Source organism: Pelophylax lessonae (genome assembly GCF_965119305.1).
Source record: "Pelophylax lessonae genome assembly, chromosome: 10".
NCBI lineage: Eukaryota > Metazoa > Chordata > Amphibia > Anura > Ranidae > Pelophylax > Pelophylax lessonae.
The window spans coordinates 2,422,497-2,444,353 of NC_138777.1; the positions used below are offsets into that span (position 1 = coordinate 2,422,497).

At 50.0% G+C, this 21,857-nt stretch overlaps 1 protein-coding gene across 1 annotated transcript in view; it reads right to left on the bottom strand.

Moving 5' to 3' along the window:
• Positions 1-21,857, bottom strand: part of INSC (INSC spindle orientation adaptor protein) — a 180,186-nt gene that overhangs the window by 92,961 nt on the left and 65,368 nt on the right. The window contains 4 exon segments of the mRNA XM_082269791.1: positions 4,931-5,054; positions 6,277-6,329; positions 10,923-11,251; positions 11,254-11,267. Of these exon segments, the coding sequence (XP_082125917.1) occupies positions 4,931-5,054; positions 6,277-6,329; positions 10,923-11,251; positions 11,254-11,267 (520 nt within the window).

A 21,857-nucleotide genomic window follows, 5' to 3' on the forward strand; every position in this document is an offset into this window, starting at 1 on the left:
GGGGGGTGCACTGATCAGAAGTGATAGTGAAGGGTTGGGGGTGCACTGATCCGAGGTGACAGTGAAGAGTTAGGGGGTGCACTGATCCAAGGTGACAGTGAAGAGTTAGGGGGTGCACTGATCAGAGGGGACAGTGAAGGGTTGGGGGTGTGTATTGATCAGAGGTGACAGTGAAGGGTTGGGGGGTTCACTGATCAGAAGTGATAGTGAAGGGTTGGGGGTGCACTGATCAGAGGTGACAGTGAAGAGTTGGGGGGTGCACTGATCAGAGGTAACAGTAAAGGGTTAGGGAGTGCACTGATCGGAGGTGGCAGGGAAGTGTTCGGGCGTGCACTGATCAGAGGTAACAGTGAAGGATTAGGGGGTGCAATGATCAGAGGTGACAGTAAAGGGTAAGGGAGTGCACTGATCAGAAGTAACAGTGAAGGATTAGGGGGGTGCACTGATCAGAAGTAACAGTGAAGGATTAGGGAGGTGCACTGATCAGAGGTGACAATGAAGGGTTGGGGGGTTGCACTCATTAAAGGTGACCATAAAGTGTTGGGGGTGTACTGATCAGATGTGACAGTGAATGGTTGGGGGGTACATTGAATATAGGTGACAGTAAAGGGTTAGGGGTGCACTAACCAGAGGTGACAGTGAAGGGTTGGGGGGGGGGTGCACTGATCAGAGGTGACAGTGAAGAGTTGGGGGGTGCACTGATCAGAGGTGACAGTGAAGGGTTGGGGGGTGCACTGATCGGAGGTGGCAGGGAAGTGTTCGGGCGTGCACTGATCAGAGGTAACAGTGAAGGATTAGGGGGGTGCAATGATCAGAGGTGGCAGGGAAGTGTTCGGGCGTGCACTGATCAGAGGTAACAGTGAAGGATTAGGGGGTGCAATGATCAGAGGTGACAGTAAAGGGTAAGGGAGTGCACTGATCAGAGGTGGCAGTGAAGTGTTCGGGCGTGCACTGATCAGAAGTAACAGTGAAGGATTAGGGGGGTGCACTGATCAGAAGTAACAGTGAAGGATTAGGGAGGTGCACTGATCAGAGGTGACAATGAAGGGTTGGGGGGTTGCACTCATTAAAGGTGACGATAAAGTGTTGGGGGTGTACTGATCAGATGTGACAGTGAATGGTTGGGGGGTACATTGAATATAGGTGACAGTAAAGGGTTAGGGGTGCACTAACCAGAGGTGACAGTGAAGGGTTGGGGGGGGGGGGTGCACTGATCAGAGGTGACAGTGAAGAGTTAGGGGGTGCACTGATCAGAAGTGACAGTGAACGGTTGGGGGTGCACTGATTAGAAGTGACAGTGAACGGTTGGGGGGTGCACTGATCAGAAGTGACGGTGAAGGGTTGGGGGGTGCACTGATCAGAGGTGACAGTGAAGGGTTGGGGTGTGCACTGATCAGAGGTGACAGTGAAGAGTTAGGGGGTGCACTGATCTGAGGTGACAGTGAAGAGTTGGGGGGTGCACTGATCAGAGGGGACAGTGAAGGGTTGGGGGTGTGTATTGATCAGAAGTGACAGTGAAGGGTTGGGGGGTTCACTGATCAGAAGTGACAGTAAAGGGTTGGGAGTGCACTGATCAGAGGGGACAGTGAAGAGTTAGGGGGTGCACTGATCAGAAGTAACAGTGAAGGATTAGGGAGGTGCACTGATCAGAGGTGACAATGAAGGGTTGGGGGGTACATTGAATATAGGTGACAGTGAAGGGTTAGGGGTGCACTAATCAGAGGTGACAGTGAAGGGTTGTGGGGGTGCACTGATCAGAGGTGACAGTGAAGAGTTAGGGGGTGCACTGATCAGAGGTGACAATGAAGGGTTGGGGGGTGCACTCATTAAAGGTGACCGTAAAGTGTTGGGGGTGTACTGATCAGATGTGACAGTGAAGGGTTGGGGGTACATTGAATATAGGTGACAGTGAAGGGTTAGGGGTGCACTAATCAGAGGTGACAGTGAAGGATTGGGGGGTGCACTGATCAGAGGTGACAGTGAAGAGTTAGGGGGTGCACTGATCAGAAGTGACAGTGAAGGGTTGGGGGGTGCACTGATCAGAAGTGACGGTGAAGGGTTGGGGGGTGCACTGATCAGAGGTGACAGTGAAGGGTTGGGGTGTGCACTGATCAGAGGTGACAGTGAAGAGTTAGGGGGTGCACTGATCAGAGGGGACAGGGAAGGGTTGGGGGTGTGTATTGATCAGAAGTGACAGTGAAGGGTTGGGAGTGCACTGATCAGAGGGGACAGTGAAGAGTTAGGGGGTGCACTGATCAGAAGTGACAGTGAAGGGTTGGGGGGTGCACTGATCAAAGGTGACAGTGAATGGTTAGGGGGGTGTATTGATCAGAGATGGCAATGAAGGATTAGGGATGCACTTATCAGAGGTGACAGTGAAGGGTTGGGGGGGTGCACTGATCAGAGGTGACAGTGAAGGTTGGGGGTTGCACTGATCAGAGGTGGCAGTGAAGGGTTGGGGTGTGCACTCATCAGAGGTGACAGTGAAGGATTAGGGTGTGCACTGATCAGAGGTGACAGTGAAGGGTTGGGGGGTGACTTCACATATAAATGGATGGAAAAAAAACCCTCTGAGTATCACCTGAGGATTTGAACAGATTCAGTATTTTTCTTTTGGGGGGGGGGGGGGGTTGCTTTGCCCTGGGTCCCCTTTGTACTGCACAGATATCGTCTCGCTGTCTTTTCTGGTTTCCGCCATATTTGATTTCTTCTTATACAATGTAACACGTGGTGACTCAGGGAAGACTCCTGGTTGCGGGACCTGTGGGAAGGATCCTGATGATTTATTTTGTGGCGCTCACTCTGGGGAATAAAGCTGATTTTATTCCGGGGAGGGGGGGGTCTACAGCAGGAATGATGGAAGAGGATGGCGATAACGGGCGCTTTTCCTGCCGCAGCCTGACACCACTGCACAGCATTACATCATCGTGCGATGACATCATCCGCTGTGATCGCACCACGCCGCGGGTTCTTCCCGTCTGGAGACTCCAGTGTTACATCTCTCACAAAGAACCAGACTCCGCCTCTCCATCTTCCTCTCTGACTTCAAGGTTTTCATTGATAAATTAGAATGCAGTGAGGGAAAGGAAAGTGATCAATGCATTTCAGCCAATGGGGAAGATGGAATTAAAGTGTACCGGACTCCAAGAATCTCATAGACTGCAGCTGGCCGCTCCTTAGATGTGACGGCTGCATTCCTTTTCCTTTTAGATGCTTCTTTTCCTTTTTATTTTCATCTGGCGATCCTGCCAGCAACACACTTCCTCTACTAGGGTGACAACCCTTACTCACCATATTGTATCTTCATAATGTAAGAGGGAGGTGTTATGTAGTCCTCAGAGAGAGGGAGGTGTTTTGTAGTCCTCAGTAAGAGGGAGGTGTTTTGTAGTCCTCAGTAAGAGGGAGGTGTTCTGTAGTCCTCAGAAAGATCTGGGAAGAATGTAACTGATATGAGTGCAGCTCAGGCAGGGAGCACAGGATGCTATCAGCTCACAAGATTTCTGGCGGGATCTACAGGTATCTTTTCGCACTTTATGAACAGTCTGCATCCAGGGACGATCATCTTTCTTAAAGTGCAGACAATCACCCCCCGTGTGTAATTACATGCGGAAAGCCACAGACAGATGGGGGCGCTGTCATTCACCTGTTGGAATACACCTGTGATTCCGGATACAGGAATCTCTGTCTGGAATTCATCAGATGTGTGAATGGAGTTCTAAGATTCTGAAACAGCAAAATTTTCCTTTTCTGAATATCAGGCATATTTACATATGCGTGCGCAGGGGGTGTGCCAGGTGTGCCTGGGCACACACTAATCATTGTGTGGTGCCAATTCCCGCTATTGCCAAGGCTTCCTGTCCCCCCTCAGTGCCATCTTAAGAGCATTAAAGGGCCCCGGGCAATGCAGTGCACTGGGGCCCCGCCTACACAATCACCCACAAGAATAAAAATGCAAATTATGGATAAGGCGATATTTATTGGTACAGCAGAGCCAGGCCAATGACAGCTTCCAAGTTCGGCGGTGAAATGCACACGAGAATCGGGACTAATGCTTGACTGGGGCTGAGTTGTTGGGCAGGAGGGGCCCCTGGGCAAGTGGAGCCCCTGAGCAACTACCCAGCATGCCCATTCAGTAAGATGGCCCTGTCTTTTCCCCCCCCCCCCCCGTGTTGCACCCACTGCAATGCTGCTGGCTCCCCTCCTTTCCTCTCCTCTTCCCCCCCGTGTTGCACCCACTGCAGTGCTGTCAGCTCCCCTCCTTTCCTTTTCTCTCCTCTCCCCCCAGTTGCTGCGGGCAGTGCTGAGACAAGGTCATGCAGCATCCAGGGCAAAGATGCCAAACAACTGCACCCCCCCTCCTCCCCTTCACTTAGGGTGAGGATCAGGGCACCACATTCCTGCAATAAACAATTGTGCCCAGGGCAGCTGTCCCTCCTGCCCACCCCTTGTCCCAGTCCTGACTGCAGGGGAGGTTTCAGAATGGAGAGTGGGGGAAGGGGCTGACCAATATGTCATTTACCGGTCCCTTCCTTTTCTGAATGAACACAGTGAACACACTCACTCACTGTGTTCATTCATAACTGAAGCATAGCAAACTGTTTACTATGCTTCAGTTTGTGAATGAACAGGAAGCCGTTCAGCACAGAGCACTTCCTATTCATTCACTGTCCTGTGCAGCTGAGGATGCAGAGAAAGGTGTGTGTGTGTGAGGTTTGGGGTGCACACCCTAATGCAATAGGCTGTTCACACCTATGCATAAACCCGGGAGCCCAGCACCATGTGTATGTGGGAAACCCCGGCGATACCTATACACCGCCCGCACCTCCCCCGTATACACCATACAAGGATTGGATTTATCTTCTCTGAGGTCTTTTCATTATTCTATGTATACATAGAAATGTTTTTTGGATTTATTTGGGGGTTTTGTTACCTTCACCTCCTGAACCAAAGCGAGATTAATCAGCCGGCTGAAGTTCTGACCAACCGAAGTCAGCGTTTCATTGATGCTGAATTTCATCGATGTCAGATCGTCCTCCTCCTCCATCTGGGTGCACCTGATAGAGAAATCCAATCACAGACGTCATTTGGGGGCTCATATCCTACAGGTACCCCAAAATAATATCCACCAATCTGTACAACCACAAACACTGCAAACCACACCCATAATATATATATCAAATAATCATAATAGTGTGTGACTGGGGGGGGGGGGCATTAGAGTGTAAGCTCCTCTGGTGCAGAGACTGATGTGACTGTGGGGGAGGGGACATTAGAGTGTAAGCTCCTCTGGTACAGAGACTGATGTGACTGTGGGGGAGGGAATATTAGAGTGTAAGCTCCTCTGGTACACAGACTGATGTGACTGTGGGGGAGGGGACATTAGAGTGTAAGCTCCTCTGGTACAGAGACTGGTGTGACTGTGGGGGAGGGAATATTAGAGTGTAAGCTCCTCTGGTACACAGACTGATGTGACTGTGGGGGAGGGGACATTAGAGTGTAAGCTCCTCTGGTACAGAGACTGATGTGACTGTGGGGGAGGGGGCATTGGAGTGTAAGCTTCTCTGATACAGAGACTGATGTGACTGTGGGGGAGGGAATATTAGACTGTAAGCTCCTCTGGTACAGAGACTGATGTGACAGAGGGAGGGGACATTAGAGTGTAAGCTCCTCTGGTACAGAGACTGATGTGACTGCAGGAGGGGACATTAGAGTGTAAGCTCCTCTGGTACAGAGACTGATGAGACTGATGTGACTGTGGGGGGAGGGGACATTAGAGTGTAAGCTCCTCTGGTACAGAGACTGATGTGACTGTGGGGGGAGGGGACATTAGAGTGTAAGCTCCTCTGGTACAGAGACTGATGTGACTGTGGGGGGAGGGGACATTAGAGTGTAAGCTCCTCTGGTACAGAGACTGATGTGACTGTGGGGGAGGGGACATTAGAGTGTAAGCTCCTGTGGTACAGAGACTGATGTGGCTGTGGAGGAGGCGACATTAGAGTGTAAGCTCCTCTGGTACAGAGACCGATGTGACTGTGGGGGAGGGGACATTAGAGTGTAAGCTCTTCTGGTACAGAGACTGATGTGACTGTGGGGGAGGGGACATTAGAGTGTAAGCTCCTGTGGTACAGAGACTGATGTGGCTGTGGAGGAGGGGACATTAGAGTGTAAGCTCCTCTGGTACAGAGACTGGCGGTATATGTCAGAGCTATATAAATGTATAATAGTAATAATTAGAATAATGGCAGATAATGAATGGTATTATTGGAGCCGTCTTACCTCTCGGTGAGTTCGGTGAGCTCAGAACATTTATCCAATAATAAGGTTTGATACTGCGGAGACATTAGAGGGAAACATTGCTATCATTAAGAGTCGGAGTGAATTATGTTTTTAGGATACATAAACATTACAACCATAAATATCCGTTCCCTTCCTATAAATAGCCAAATTGTGGTGTCAGCGCTCCGACCGGCAAAACAACCGCATTAGACACCAACAAGTCAATTGTTGATATCCGGGCCGTCGTTTCTCCTGGGCGGCACGATGATTGCTCTCACTTTTCTGCAGAATTACTTCATTAAAAGTTATTAGGCGTCTCTGAAAGCCGATAACACATTATTTCTCCCCATTATTTACGCAGTTCGCAGGCAGCCATTACTGGCTTAAGTGTATGTGAGCGCAGAGACGAGGGTCGCGGTTCTACGCAGCCCGGACGTTGAATATTCGACCTCTGAAATTACAAGCAGATAATTTGGCTTTTGTTTTATGTTTGCATCAGAAAACAGCAGAATAATCCAAAGTAATTCCATCATCGCCATCAACAATCTTCTACTCCCACACTGCGTCATTGGGCAGACGAAAATTGAATTGTATCAAATGTCACAACTAAAGCAACAATCACCTTTTTTATCATCAGTTTTGCCAAATATACTAATCCGTTAAAACAGAACGTTAAAGTGCAACTCCATTTTTTTTGTAGGTGGTGAATCTCGTTTCCTTACCTGCTACAGAATCCTGTGTTAAAAGTTCCTTGCACTAGTATGTCTCTGCCCCTCCCACAATGGTGAGATTTCCTGCAGTAGTTTGTGTCTCTGCCCCTCCCACAATGGGGAGATTTCCTGCAGTAGTTTGTGTCTCTGCCCCTCCCACAATGGTGAGATTTATCTGGAGTAGTTTGTTTATCTGCCCCACCCACAATGGGGAGATTTCCCGCAGTAGTTTGTGTCTTTGCCCCACCCACAATTGTGAGATTTTCTGCAGTAGTTTGTGTCTCTGCCCCTCCAACACTGGTGAGATTTCCCCCCCTAATAGTTTGGGTCTCTGCCCCTCCAAAAATGGTGAGATTTCCCTGCATTATTTTGTGTCTCTGCCCCTCCCACAATGAGTAGATTTCCTGCAGTAGTTTGTGTCTCTGCCCCTCCCACAATGGGGAGATTTCCCTCCAGTAGTTTGTGTCTCTGCCCCTCCCACAATGGGGAGATTTCCTGCAGTAGTTTGTGTCTCTGCCCCTCCCACAATGGGGAGATTTCCTGCAGTAGTTTGTGTCTCTGCCCCTCCCACAATGGTGAGATTTATCTGGAGTAGTTTGTTTATCTGCCCCACCCACAATGGGGAGATTTCCCGCAGTAGTTTGTGTCTTTGCCCCACCCACAATTGTGAGATTTTCTGCAGTAGTTTGTGTCTCTGCCCCTCCAACACTGGTGAGATTTCCCCCCCTAATAGTTTGGGTCTCTGCCCCTCCAAAAATGGTGAGATTTCCCTGCATTATTTTGTGTCTCTGCCCCTCCCACAATGAGTAGATTTCCTGCAGTAGTTTGTGTCTCTGCCCCTCCCACAATGGGGAGATTTCCCTCCAGTAGTTTGTGTCTCTGCCCCTCCCACAATTTGGAGATTTCCTGCAGTAGTTTGTGTCTCTGCCCCTTCCACAATAATGAGGTTTATCTGGAGTAGTTTGTTTATCTGCCCCACCCACAATGGGGAGATTTCCCGCAGTAGTTTGTGTCTCTGCCCCTCCCACAATGGGGAGATTTAATGCAGTATTATGTGTCTCTGCCCCTCCCACAATGGTGGAATTTCACCCCAGTACTTTGTGGACAATGCAATATGTGCAGAGAAGATTCAAGAGTCACAGCAAAGACAGCAGTGAGTGGGAGAGAATCAGACTACATGCTCATGCTGTATTTTCATTCTGTAATCCTCACTACCCCCTGTGCCACCAGCACTCATCACTGTCTCCAAGTGCCCCCCTGTTCCACCAGCACAGCTCAGTCTCTCCAAGTGCCCCCCTGTGCCACCAGCACTTATCACTGTCTCCAAGTGCCCCCATGTGCCACCAGCACAGCTCAGCGTCTACAAGTGCCTTTCTGTACCACAAACACACCTCAGTGTCTCCAAGTGCCCCCCTATGCCACCAGCACACCCAGTGTCTCCAGTGTACCCCTGTGCCACCAGCACTCATCAGTGTTTCCAAGAGCCCCCATGTGCCACCAGCACAGCTCAGCGTCTCCAAGTGCCTTTCTGTACCACCAACACACCTCAGTGTCTCCAAGTGCCCCCCTGTGCCACCAGCACACCTCAGTGTCTCCAAGTGTACCCCTGTGCCACAAGCACTTATCAGTGTCTCTAGTGTACCCCTGTGCCACAAGCACTTATCAGTGTCTCCAAATTTACCCCTTGTGCCACAAGCATGCCTCTTTGTCTATAAGTGTACATCTATGCCACCAGCACTCCTTAGTGTCTCCAGATCTACCCCTGTGCCACAAGCATGAATCCTTGTCTACAAGTGTACCCATATGCCACCAGAACTCCTCGGTGTCTCCAAGTGTACCCCTGTGTCACCAGCACTCCTCGGTGTGTGCAGAGAAGAGTCACAGCAAAGACAGCAGTGAGTGGGAGAGAATCAGACTACATGCTCATGTTGTATTTTCATTCTGTAATCCTCACTACTCCTGGGATTCAAAACTGGATCTTCCGACTGGAAAATGACAGCTGCCACTTCCAGATTCCCATAGAGTCAGGACCACAGCCCAATCAGAAAGCATTTCTTCCTATTGACTCCAGCTTAAATAATAAAGCTACATGTGGCATTTGAGCAACGCATTTCGACACCTAAAATGAGCCTCATGCTACCAGTGTCTTGTTGCACCCCAAGTTTCTCCTCCCCCACGCCTTCCATGTTCCAGTGTTTTCCCAAATGTTGTCCCTCCAGCTTATGCATCTGTGCAACTCCAAGTGTACCCTCGGACCTCTAGTGCACCTCTATGCGCTCCAGTGTCTCTAAGCATACTCCTGTGCCCCATGTCTTCAAGTGCCCCCCTGTGCCACCAGCACAGCTCAGTGTCTCCAAGTGCCCCCCTGTGCCACCAGCACTCATCACTGTCTCCAAGTGCCCCCCTGTTCCACCAGCACAGCTCAGTCTCTCCAAGTGCCCCCCTGTGCCACCAGCACAGCTCAGTGTCTCAAAGTGCCCCCCTGTGCCACCAGCACTCATCTCTGTCTCCAAGTGCCCCCATGTGCCACCAGCACAGCTCAGCGTCTCCAAGTGCCTTTCTGTACCACAAACACACCTCAGTGTCTCCAAGTGCCCCCCTATGCCACCAGCACACCCCAGTGTCTCCAGTGTACCCCTGTGCCACCAGCACTCATCAGTGTTTCCAAGAGCCCCCATGTGCCACCAGCACAGCTCAGCGTCTCCAAGTGCCTTTCTGTACCACCAACACACCTCAGTGTCTCCAAGTGCCCCCCTGTGCCACCAGCACACCTCAGTGTCTCCAAGTGTACCCCTGTGCCACAAGCACTTATCAGTGTCTCTAGTGTACCCCTGTGCCACAAGCACTTATCAGTGTCTCCAAATTTACCCTTGTGCCACAAGCATGCCTCTTTGTCTATAAGTGTACCTCTATGCCACCAGCACTCCTTAGTGTCTCCAGATCTACCCCTGTGCCACAAGCATGAATCCTTGTCTACAAGTGTACCCATATGCCACCAGAACTCCACGGTGTCTCCAAGTGTACCCCTGTGTCACCAGCACTCCTTGGTGTCTCCAAATGTACCCTGTGCCATCAGCATACCTTAGTGTCTCCAAGTGTACTCCTGTGCCCCCAGCACGTCTTAATTTCCTCAAAATTACCCCTGTACTACCAGTACTCCTCAGTGTCTCCAAGTGTATCTCTGTGCCACCAGCATGCCCCCATGTGCCTCTGTGTCTGCAAGTGTACCCCTGTATCTCCAGTGCACTCCTATGCACTCTCATGCCTCCAAATGTACCTGTGTCACTAGAATGCCTCTGTGTCTCCAAGTCTACCTCTGTGCTACCAGCATGCCTCTGTATGCCTCAGTTTCTCTAAGTGTACCCCTGTATCCCCAGTACCCCTATGTACACCTCCATATCTCCATATCTGCAGGTGTACCCCTGGACCTCTCTGTGCACTCCCATGTCTCCAGGTGTACCCCTGTGCCTCTGTGCACTCCCATGTCTCCAAGTGTACCCCTGTGCCTCTGTGTGCTCCTATGTCTCCAAGCATGCCTCTGTGTCTCCAGGTGTACCTCTGTGCCACCAGCAAGACTCTGTGTCTCCAAGTGTACCCCTGGGCTTCCAGTGCACCACTGTGTTCCCCCATGTCTCCAGGTGTACCCCTATTCCTCTGTGTTCCCCCATGTCTCCAGATGCACCCCCGTGCCACCAATGTACCTTTGTGCTACCAATGTACCCCTGTGTTACCAGCATGCCTCTGTGTCTCCAACTGTCCCCCAGTGCCACTATCACATCTCTGAGTCTCCAAGTGCACCACTGCACCTCAAGCATGCCTCGGTGCACCTCGGTGTACACCTGTGCCTCTGCAGACTCCAATGACTCCCTAGGATATCCTGGCATTACATCCCCACTTCCTGCCATATAAAACCATAGAAGAGGGAATGATCAGTACCTGATGCATGCAGTCTGTGGAGGCCTTGGCATGCGCATTGTACTCTTTGATCATGGAGTGAACATGGCAGTTGGTCTTGATGGTCATGGTGTGGACTCGTCTCCAGCGGTTCTTCTCCAACTTCTGGACAATCTTGGTCAGTTCGGTGCTGATGATCCAGGCCCGGCGGAGGAGCATCTCTAGGCAGTTCTGAGAACTCTCCGCCGTGGGCAGCATGAGGTCACTCTGGGAATCGTCTTCCACACTGATGGGTTTGGATTGGAGGATGCACATACATTCGCACTCCGTCATCACCATCAGATCATCCATCCACCGCTGGACCGAGTCACCTGCATCAGGTTCATGCTGCAAGATCAAAGGAGAACTCCAACCAATCAGCTAAACACAAAGGTGAAACGCACACAGGACCAAAACATTTATAAAACAAAACTCATCTTCTTGTGACCCCCCCCCCCCCACACCCACACACACACAAACCTCTTGGGATTTTCAGAATCTGCAATTTCACAGACTCCACCCACTGCAGGGCCTAAACATCACCTGATCTGGTGTTGCCCACTCTTCATGTAAGCTTCTCTTAAGTGGACCTGTCATCAGATACATATTTTCATGGTGATTGCAGCATGCAGAGCAATCTTCCAGGTATTTATTCCCTCTCACAGGGATCACAGTAACCCCCCCTGACAATGCTTTTCATTTGCTTTTCTCTCCAGAAGGACGACACCATCTTTGTTCAGGCATCATCCAGGGTCATTATCTACTTCCTGGACTGTAATGCTGGCTCAGAAATTACACAATCATGTAAATTCAGGTGCCTTGTGTGTTCTTGGCTGTGTTCACAAATGTCTGACACAAATAAGCCCCAGCCTGTCATCTTTTAACTTGTGGTTTGCTACAAAGTTACAATGTTGCAGTCTGATTACCTGGGAGGGGAGACTGAGGAAATGTCCCTTCCTGCCTGCAGTAGACTGATGGCATCATCTCAGTAACAGTGTAGATTGGAGTTCTCTTTCCTTTATATATATGTTCTGTCTGATGATCAGGGCTTGCTCTCTCTTTCTCCCCCCTCCCCTTCTCTCTTTCTCTCCACTCTTTTCTCTCTCTCTCCCCCCTCTGCTCTCTCTCTCTGCTCTCTCTTCTTTCTCTCTCTCTCTCCCCCTTCTCTCTCTTTTCTTTCCACCCCCCCCCCCTCTCTCTCTTTCTTTCTCTCTCTCCCTCCTCTCTCTTTTTCTTCTTTCTCTCTCCGCTTCTCTTTCTCTATCTCTCTCCCTCTTCTCTCTCCCCCTTATCTCTCTCTACTCTTCACTCCTTTCTCTCTGCTCTTCTTCTTCTCTCTCCCCTCTCTTTATTTCACTCTGCGCTCTCTCTCTCCTCTCTTTCTTTCTTTCTTTCTTTCTTTCTTTCTTTCTTTCTTCTTTCTTTCTTTCTTTCTTTCTTTCTTTCTTTCTTTCTTTCTTTCTTTCTTTCTTTCTTTCTTTCTTTCTTTCTTTCTTTCTTTCTTTCTCTCTCTATCCCCCCTCTCTCTTTTCTCTCCACCCCCCCTCTCTCTCTCTCTCTCTCTCTCTATCTCCTCTCCCCTCCCCCCTCTCTCTTTTCTCTCTTCTCTCTCTCTCCCCTCCCCCTCTCGCTTCTCTATCCCCCTCTTTCTTCTCTCCCTCTCTCTCTCTTCTCTCTCTTCCCCCCTCTCTCTCTCTCTTCTCTTCTCTCTCTCTCTCTCCCCTCCCCCTCTCTCTTCTCTCTCCCCCTCTCTCTTGTCTCCCCCCTCTCTCTCTTCTCTCTCTCTCTTCTCCCCCCCCTCTCTCTCTTCTCTCCCCCCTCTCTGTCCCCCTCTCTCTTTCTTCTCTCTCTTTCTTCTCCCCATCTCTCTCTCTCTCCCCCTCTCTCTCTTTCTTCTCTCTCTTTCTTCTCCTCTCTCTCTTTCTTCCCCCCTCTCTCTTTCTCCTCCCCCCTCTCTTCTCTCTCTCTCTCCCCCTCTCTCTTCTCTCTCTCTCCCCCTCTCTCTATTCTCTCTCTCTTCTCTCCCACTCTCTCTCTCTTCTCCCTCCCTCTCTCTCCTCTCTCTCTCTCTTATCCCCCCCTCTCTCTCTCTCTCTCTCCTCTCTCTCTCTTTCTTCTCTCTCTTTCTTCTCTCTCCCCCTCTCTCTCCCCCCCCATCTCTCGCTTTCTTCTCTCCCCCCCCCCATCTCTTCTCTCTCTCCCCCCTCTCTCTTCTCTCCCCCCCTCTCTCTATCTCTTCTCTCTCTTTCTTTTCTCTCCCCCTCTCTCTTCTCTCTCTCTCTTTCTTCTCTCTCTCCCCTCTCTCTTCTCTCTCTCTTTCTTCTCTCTCCCCCTCTCTCTCTCTCTCTTCTCTCTCTCTTTCTTCTCTCTCCCCCCCCCTCTCTCTCTCTTCTCTCTCTCTTTCTTCCCCCCCCCTCTCTCTTTCTTCTCCCCCCTCTCTCTCTTCTCTCTCTTTCTTCTCTCTCTCCCCTTTTCTCTCTTCTCTCTTGCTTTCTTCTCCCCCCCCTCTCTTCTCTCTCCCCACTCTCTCTCTCTTCTCTCTTTCTTCTCTCCCCCCCCTCTCTCTCTCTTCTCTCCCCCCTCTCTCCCCCTCTGTCTCTATCCCCCTCTTTCTTCTCTCCCCCTCTCTCTCTTCTCTCCCCCTCTCTCTCTTCTCTCTCTCTCTTCTCTCCCCCCCCCCTCTCTCTCTCTTCTCTCCCCCTCTCTTTCTCTCTCTCTGTCCCCCTCTCTCTTTCTTCTCCCCATCTCTCTCTTTCTCTCCCTCCCTCTCTCTCTCTCCCCCTCTCTCTCTTTCTTCTCTCTCTTCTCCTCTCTCTCTTTCTTCCCCCCCTCTCTCTTTCTTCTCTCTCTTTCTTCTCCCCCCTCTCTTCTCTCTCTCTCTCTCTCCCTCTCTCTCTTCTCTCTCCCCTCTACTCCCCCTCTCTCTATTCTCTCTCTCTTCTCTCCCCACTCTCTCTCTCTTCTCTCTCCCTCCCTCTCTCTCTCCTCTTTCTCTCTCTCTTATCCCCCCTCTCTCTCTCCCTCCTCTCTCTCTTTCTTCTCTCTCCCCCTCTCTCCCCCCTCTCTCTCTTTCTTCTCTCCCCCCATCTCTTCTCTCTCTCCCCCTCTCTCTCTTCTCTCCCCCTCTCTCTCTTCTCTCTCTCTCTCTCTCTTTCTTTTCTCTCCCCCTCTCTCTCCCCCCTCTCTCTCTTCTCTCTTCCCCCCTCTCTCTCTTCTCTCTTCCCCCCATCTCTCCCTCTCTCTTCTCTCTCTTTCTTCTCTCTCCCCCCTCTCTCTTCTCTCTCTCTTTCTTTTCTCCCCCCCTCTCTCTTTCTTCTCCCCTCCCCCTCTCTCTTCTCTCTCTTTCTTCTCTCTCTCCCCCTTTCTCTCTTCTCTCTCGCTTTCTTCTCTCCCCCCCCTCTTCTCTCTCCCCCCTCTCTCTCTTCTCTCTCTTTCTTCTCTCCCCCCTCTCTCTCTCTTCTCTCCCCCTCTCTCTTGCTCTCTTTTTTCTCTCTCCCCCGCTCTCTCTTCTCTCTCTCCCCATCTCTCTCTCCTCTCTCTTCTCTCCCCCTCTCTCTTTCTTCTCTCCCCACCCCTCTCTTCTCTCCCCCCTCTCTCTCTCTTTCTTCTCTCCCCTCTCTCTTCTCTCCTCCCCTCTCTCTTCTCTCTCCCCCCTCTCTCTTCTCTCTCTCCCCCCTCTCTCTCTCTCCTCTCTCTTCTCTCCCCCCTCTCTCTCTTTCTTCTCTATCCCCCCCTCTCTCTCCTCTCTCTTCTCTCCCCCCTCTCTCTCTTTCTTCTCTTCCCCCTCTCTCTCTCTCCTCTCTCTTATCTCCCCCCTCTCTCTCTCTTTCTTCTCCCCCCTCTCTCTTCTCTCTCCCCCCTCTCTCTATCTTCTCTCTCCCCCTCTCTCAGGAACTGAGCTGAGTTTAGTAACCACTTGACCTGCGGAAAGATTTACCCCCCTTCATCACCAGGCCATTTTTTGCGATACGGCACTGCGTTATTTTAACTGACAATTGCACATTCATGCGACACTCATTACTTGAGGGGGAACTCCACGCCAAAATGGGAAAAAGACGGCGTGGGGGTCCCCCCCAGGGTTCCAAACCAGGCCCTTCGGGTCTGTTATGGAATTTGAGGGTAGCCCCATGCCGAAAAAACGGCGTGGGGTCCCCCCCAAAATCCATACCAGACCCTTATCCGAGCATGCAGCCCGGCAGGTCAGGAAAGGGGAGGGGACGAGCGAGCGGCCCCACCCCCCCTGGACCACACCAGGCCACATGCCCTCAACATGGGGGGGTGTTGGTGCTTTGGGGCAGGGGGAGCTCTGCACCCCCCACCTCAAAGCACCTTGCCCCCATGTTGATGAGGACAAGGGCCTCATCCCCACAACCCTGGCCGGTGGTTGTGGGGGTCTGCGGGCAGGGGGCTCATCGGAATCTGGAAGCCCCCTTTAACAAGGGGGCCCCCCAGATCCCGGACCCCCTCCCTATGTGAATGGGTATGGGGTACACTGTACCCCTACCCATTCACCCCATAAAAGGCAGTGTATGGAAATAACGACAAGAGACGTTTTGGAAAGTTTATTAAAAATCTTCATCCGACTCTTCTTGTCTTCTCCTCTCCGGGGTCTTCTCCGGGGTCTTCTGCTCTTTTGCTGTCCGCCCTTCTTGTCTTCTCCTCTCCGGGGTCTTCTCCGGGGTCTTCTGCTCTTTTGCTGTCCGCCCTTCTTGTCTTCTCCTCTCCGGGGTCTTCTGCTCTTTTGCTGTCCCCCTCTTCTTGTGTTCTTCTCTCCGGGGTCTTCTGCTGTCCCCTCTTCTGCTGTCCTCTCTTCTTTTCTTCTCCGGTCTTCTGCTCTTTTGCTGTCGGCTGTCGGCTGTCTTCTTCCTCCGGTCCTCCTCCGACGACGTCTCCGCTGATTATGCCTATCTCCGGTCTCTTCAGCTTATTATATAGCCATTAGGGGCGTGGCCCCGATGACGTCATGAGGAGAAGAAAAGAAGAGAGGACAGCAGAAGAGGGGACAGCAGAAGACCCCGGAGAGAAGAACACAAGAAGAGGGGGACAGCAAAAGAGCAGAAGACCCCGGAGAGGAGAAGACAAGAAGGGCGGACAGCAAAAGAGCAGAAGACCCCGGAGAAGACCCCGGAGAGGAGAAGACAAGAAGGGCGGACAGCAAAAGAGCAGAAGACCCCGGAGAAGACCCCGGAGAGGAGAAGACAAGAAGAGTCGGATGAAGATTTTTAATAAACTTTCCAAAACGTCTCTTGTCGTTATTTCCATACACTGCCTTTTATGGGGTGAATGGGTAGGGGTACAGTGTACCCCATACCCATTCACATAGGGAGGGGGTCCGGGATCTGGGGGGCCCCCTTGTTAAAGGGGGCTTCCAGATTCCGATGAGCCCCCTGCCCGCAGACCCCCACAACCACCGGCCAGGGTTGTGGGGATGAGGCCCTTGTCCTCATCAACATGGGGGCAAGGTGCTTTGAGGTGGGGGGTGCAGAGCTCCCCCTGCCCCAAAGCACCAACACCCCCCCCATGTTGAGGGCATGTGGCCTGGTGTGGTCCAGGGGGGGTGGGGCCGCTCGCTCGTCCCCTCCCCTTTCCTGGCCTGCCGGGCTGCATGCTCGGATAAGGGTCTGATATGGATTTTGGGGGGGACCCCACGCCGTTTTTTCGGCATGGGGCTACCCTCAAATTCCATAACAGACCCGAAGGGCCTGGTTTGGAACCTTGGGGGGGACCCCACGCCGTTTTTTTCCCATTTTGGCGTGGAGTTCCCCCTCAAGATTCCCACAGCGCAAGTCACCCCGCAAGTCTGATCCGACTTGCGGTGTTGCGGTGCGACCTCCATTCAAATCAATAGGCTCCCATAGGGAACCATTGATTTTGAATGGAAGAAAAAAAAACGTATAACGTGGCTTAACGCACGTTAAGCAACGTTATAGCAAAGTTATTCAGCTTTTAGCAGCGTCAGGCGTTTTTAACGCTGTAACGCTGGTCCTCAGAACGCGCAGGTGGTGGGTTCTTGTTGCAGCCTAAAAACGCCTAAGCCACTTACAGCTCAAAAACGTCTGAGTGTGCATGAGGCCATAGAATAACATGGAGGGGCGTTTTTAGGCTGCAAAAAGAAAACGCCTGACGCTGCTTACAGTGGCGTTAAAAACGTCCCGTGTGCATGGGGCCTTAGTCGTGCGCTCCACAAATCTGCCCTTTATGGAAGAGTGAGAAGAAGAAAGCCATTGGTGGAAGAAAGCCATAAGAAGTCCTGTTTGCAGTTTGGGAGAAGCCATGTGGGGGACACAGCAAACATGTGGAAGAAGGAGCTCTGCTCAGATGAGACCAAAACTGAACTTTTTGGGCTAAAAGCAAAACGCTATGTGTGGGGGAAAACTAGCACTGCACATCACCCTGAGCACACTATCCCCACTGTGAAGCGGTGGCAGCATCATGGTGTGGGGATGCTTTTCTTTAGCAGGGACAGGGAAGCTGGTCAGAGTTGATGGGAAGATGGATGGAGACAAATACAGGGCAATCTTAGAAGAAAAGACTTGAGACTGGGGCGGAGGTTCACCTTCCAGCAGGACAACGACCCAAAACATCCAGCCAGAGCTACAATGGAATGGTTTCATGTGTTAGAATGGCCCAGTCACAGTCCAGACCTAAATCACATTGAGAATCTGTGGCAAGACCTGAAAATTGCTGTTCACAGACGCTCTCCATCCAATCTGACAGAGCTTGAGATATTCTGCAAAGACATTCATGCGACACACAAATTACTTAGAACATTCATGTTCTAAGTAATTTTCTAGCAAAAAAAAATACTGATCGTTACATATAAAAAAAATGCCAAAAAAAAGCCTGGTCTGGAAGTGGATATAGAAAGATAGAAAATAACAAAATGTTTCTTTTGTATCATTCTGTTTATTCATTTGCTGATCAAAGGGATGGATTTAGATCTGCAGATGAAGTCAGTTAAAGCAACCTGATGAAAAAAAAAAAAAAAAAGATATTAACCCATGGTTTACTTTATTCGGCCCTCCCTCCTCCTTGTCCCCCTATTTGCTAAACACCATGGGGGCGGGATATAGTATGCTGATTGATTACATTCACTAAGAAACTCACAAAAAAGCTTGGTTTGTAAATCAGTATAAAAGATATCTAATGTCATTGCTAATACACGTAAAGTAAAAAAAAAAAAAAAAAGAAAATCCTTGGATGTAGATGCCATCTGAACAAAATGAAAGCTAGTGTCAATCATCTCTGACTCCGCCTACACCATATTAATGCACAAAAATTACACATTTCATGTTCAATAAAGATTATTAGGGAGCTGTAAGACCCTTTTTTTTTAAATAATTTTTTTATAATTTAATTTGAATTGCTCTTCTGAAACAGTTTTTTTTTTTTTTTTTTTTTTAGTCATATGACCGGCACGGCACCAATCAGGGCCAGCCAGACACAGACTCACACTGTAGAGAGCATACATCAGCAGAGTAATAGAAGCCCCTCCCCTGAGGATCTTTCCCTGCAGATGCAAAAGAACAGAGAGAGATCATGTGACCACACAACAGCTGTGCAAAAGTAAGGGACTTAAAAGAAAAAGCAACAAAATACAGTCATGTGACCAGCACAGCACCAATCAGGGCTGGCCTGATTCAGACTCACACTGTAGAGAGCAATCTCATACATCAGCAGAGTAATAGAAGCCCCTCCCCTGAGGACCTTTCCCTGTAGAATGATGCCAAATAACAGGGAAAGATCGTGTGATCACACAACAAGACTGCAGGATTAGGAGGATTATATATAAAAAATTAAAAAGAAACAGTCATATGACCAGCACAGCACCAATCAGGGCCGGCTAGACACAGAATCACATTGTAGAGAGCATATATGAGCTGAGTAATAGAAGCTCCTCCCCTGAGGATCTTTCCCTGCAGAAGCCAAAGAACAGAGAGAGATCATGTGACCACACAACAGCGGTGCAGAAATAAGGGACTGAAAAGAATCAAAAGAAAAAGCAACAAAATACAGTCATGTGACCAGCACAGCACCAATCAGGGCTGGCCAGACACAGACTCCCACTGTAGAGAGCAATCTCATACATCAACAGAGTAATAGAAGCTCCTCCCCTGAGGACCTTTCCCTGCAGATACCAAAGACCACACAACAGGACTGCAGGATTAGGTGGTTTTTATATAAAAAAAATAAAAAAACACAATGAGATATATATATATATATATATATATATATATATATATGATTTATGTGAATGGCAATTAACACGTCTCTGTTTAGTATTACTTTAAAAATCTGACAGGTTTTATAACCCATCATACAAATCCCTGCTCCAGAGCTCCCTCCTGTGGCCTAAAGCCAAAGCAACCTAGATCACAGGCTCACTGGCTGTTTAAATTTTAAGGATTTTACCTCATTAGAGACTGCAGAGTAGCTGTTGTTTTTTATTAGACAGCCCCTGTCTGGTAGATGAGCAGTGAAATAAGAGAGTCCATAGGACGCAACCATTCTGCAGTACTACCAGTGCTTAAACAAGGTAATCTAGAGCCTAGGATGAACATACCAAACTGTGCCCCCCCCATGATGTATGTGCACTATGTGTCAGCAACCACCACCCCCCCCCCCCCCAAAAGAAAAAAAAACACTGAGCACTAATCTGCATGCTTCCCCTTAAGGATAAATTCCCTCTCCTCCCAGTACAAATCCGCCTCCCTGATGAAATTCCCCTCAAAGCACAAAACTTTGCCCTCCGCCAGATCAAATGCCCCCCCAAAAAAAAGTCATCCCTCCTAGCATAAATATTCTACCCCTAAAATTCCCCCTCTTAGTACAACATCTCCCACCCCCCCCCCCCCCACACACACTTCAAATTCGCCCCTCTCAGCACAAATTCCCCTCCTAGCACAAATTTTCTTCCCTACATACCCCCTTCCAACACAAATCCCCCTAAATTACCACTCTTAGCACCCCCTCCGTATTTCCCCTCCTATAACAATATTTACCCCCTGCCGTCCCCTTAAATGCCCCCTTCCAACACAAATCCCCTAAATCACCACTCTTAGCACCCCCCCCCCGTATTTCCTCTCCTATAACAATACTTACCCCTGCCGCCCCTTAAATTCCCCCTTCCAACACAAATCCCCCTAAATCACCTCTTAGCACCCCCCCCCCCCCATATTTCCCCTCCTATAACAATACTTACCCCCTGCCGCCCCCTAAATTCTCCCTTCCAAACACAAATCCCCCCTAAATCACCACTCTTAGCACCCCCCCCCCCCATATTTCCTCTCTATAACAATACTTACCCCCTGACGCCCCCTAAATTCCCCCTTCCAACACAAATGCCCCTAAATCACCACTCTTAGCACCCCCCCCCATATTTCCCCCTTCTACAACAGTAATTACCCCCTGCTGCCCCCTAAATTCTCCCTTCCAACACAAATCTCCCTACATTAACACTCTTAGCTAGCACCCCCCAATATTCCCCTCCTTTAACAATGCTTACCCTCTGCCGCCCCCTAAATTCCCCCTTCCAACACAAATCCCCCTAATCACCACTCTTAGAACTCCCCCATATTTCCTCCCCTCCCTATAACAGTACTTACCCCCTGCCGCCCCCTAAATTCCCCCCTTTAAACACAAATCCCCCTAAATCACCACTCTTAGCACCCCCCTCCCATATTTCCCCCTCCTATAACAATACTTACCCCCTGCCGTCCCTTAAATTCTCCCTTCCAACACAAATCCCCCCTAAATAACCATTCTTAGCACCCCCCCCCCCATATTTCCCCTCCTATAACAATACTTACCCCCTGTCGCCCCCTAAATTCCCCCTTTAAACACAAATCCCCCTAAATCACCACTCTTAGCCCCCCCCCCCATATTTCCCCTCCTATAACAATACTTACCCCTGCCACCCCCTAAATTTCCCCTTTCAACACAAATCCCCCTGAATCACCACTCTTAGCACCCCCCCCCACGTATTTCCTCTCCTATAACAATACTTCCCCCCTGTCGCCCCCTAAATTCCCCCTTTAAACCTCCTTGTGCCCCCCTCCTCCATCTCACATGATACCACAGCCACCCCTCCCACCCACCCCCTTGTCCCGGCCCTGAGCTCTTCATGCTAGGAGCTCACATACTGATTCCACGCTCAAGAGAAAACATCCATTTTGGGCGCGGGGTCCCCTTTAATAAATCTGCTATGGCGGCTGCGGTTTGGAAAAAAGAAAATACTTTTTGCGATAATTTCAAAGGAATCAAAAAAAAAAAAAAAAGGGGGGGGTCATGAAATGAGAATTTAATTTTGAGCCAATACAATAAATGTGATCGATTTAATGCTAGAGCGGCTTGAAAAGTGATCGGCGATGACTGAGCGTTGGAGCGCCTTTGATAAACGTATGTGGAGAGTCAGCGAATTTCCCTCCTCGCCATTCTGGGGTGATTGATTGATCCATGAATAATGGCGATCCGTGGTTAATGCCCACACACGCGATTGGTTTGTTGATTTATGCTTCCAGTAACGACGTCTGGGATAAAGTCTAAGTTGGGAAACGGTTACTCCTGGAATCCTCCATAGTGTGAGGATGACATCACTGCGCTCACCGCCACCGGCTGCCACGGATCTTTTAAAGACGCAGAGGGTGAGATGGGAGAAGGGAAATTGTATTTTACCCCCTTCCTGCCCAGGCCAATTTTCAGCTTTTAGCGATGTCACAATTTAAAAGACAATTGCGCGGTCATGCAACACTGGACCCATCTGACATTATTATCAGTTTTTTGAGACAGATAGTTACATAGAGCTTTCTTTTGGTGGTATTTAATCCCTGCTGGGTTTTTTTTTGTGCTGATGAGCCTGCACTGATGAGCACTAATGAGGTGGCAGTGATGGCCACTGATAATGAGGCACTGATGGCCACAAATGACGAGGCACTGATG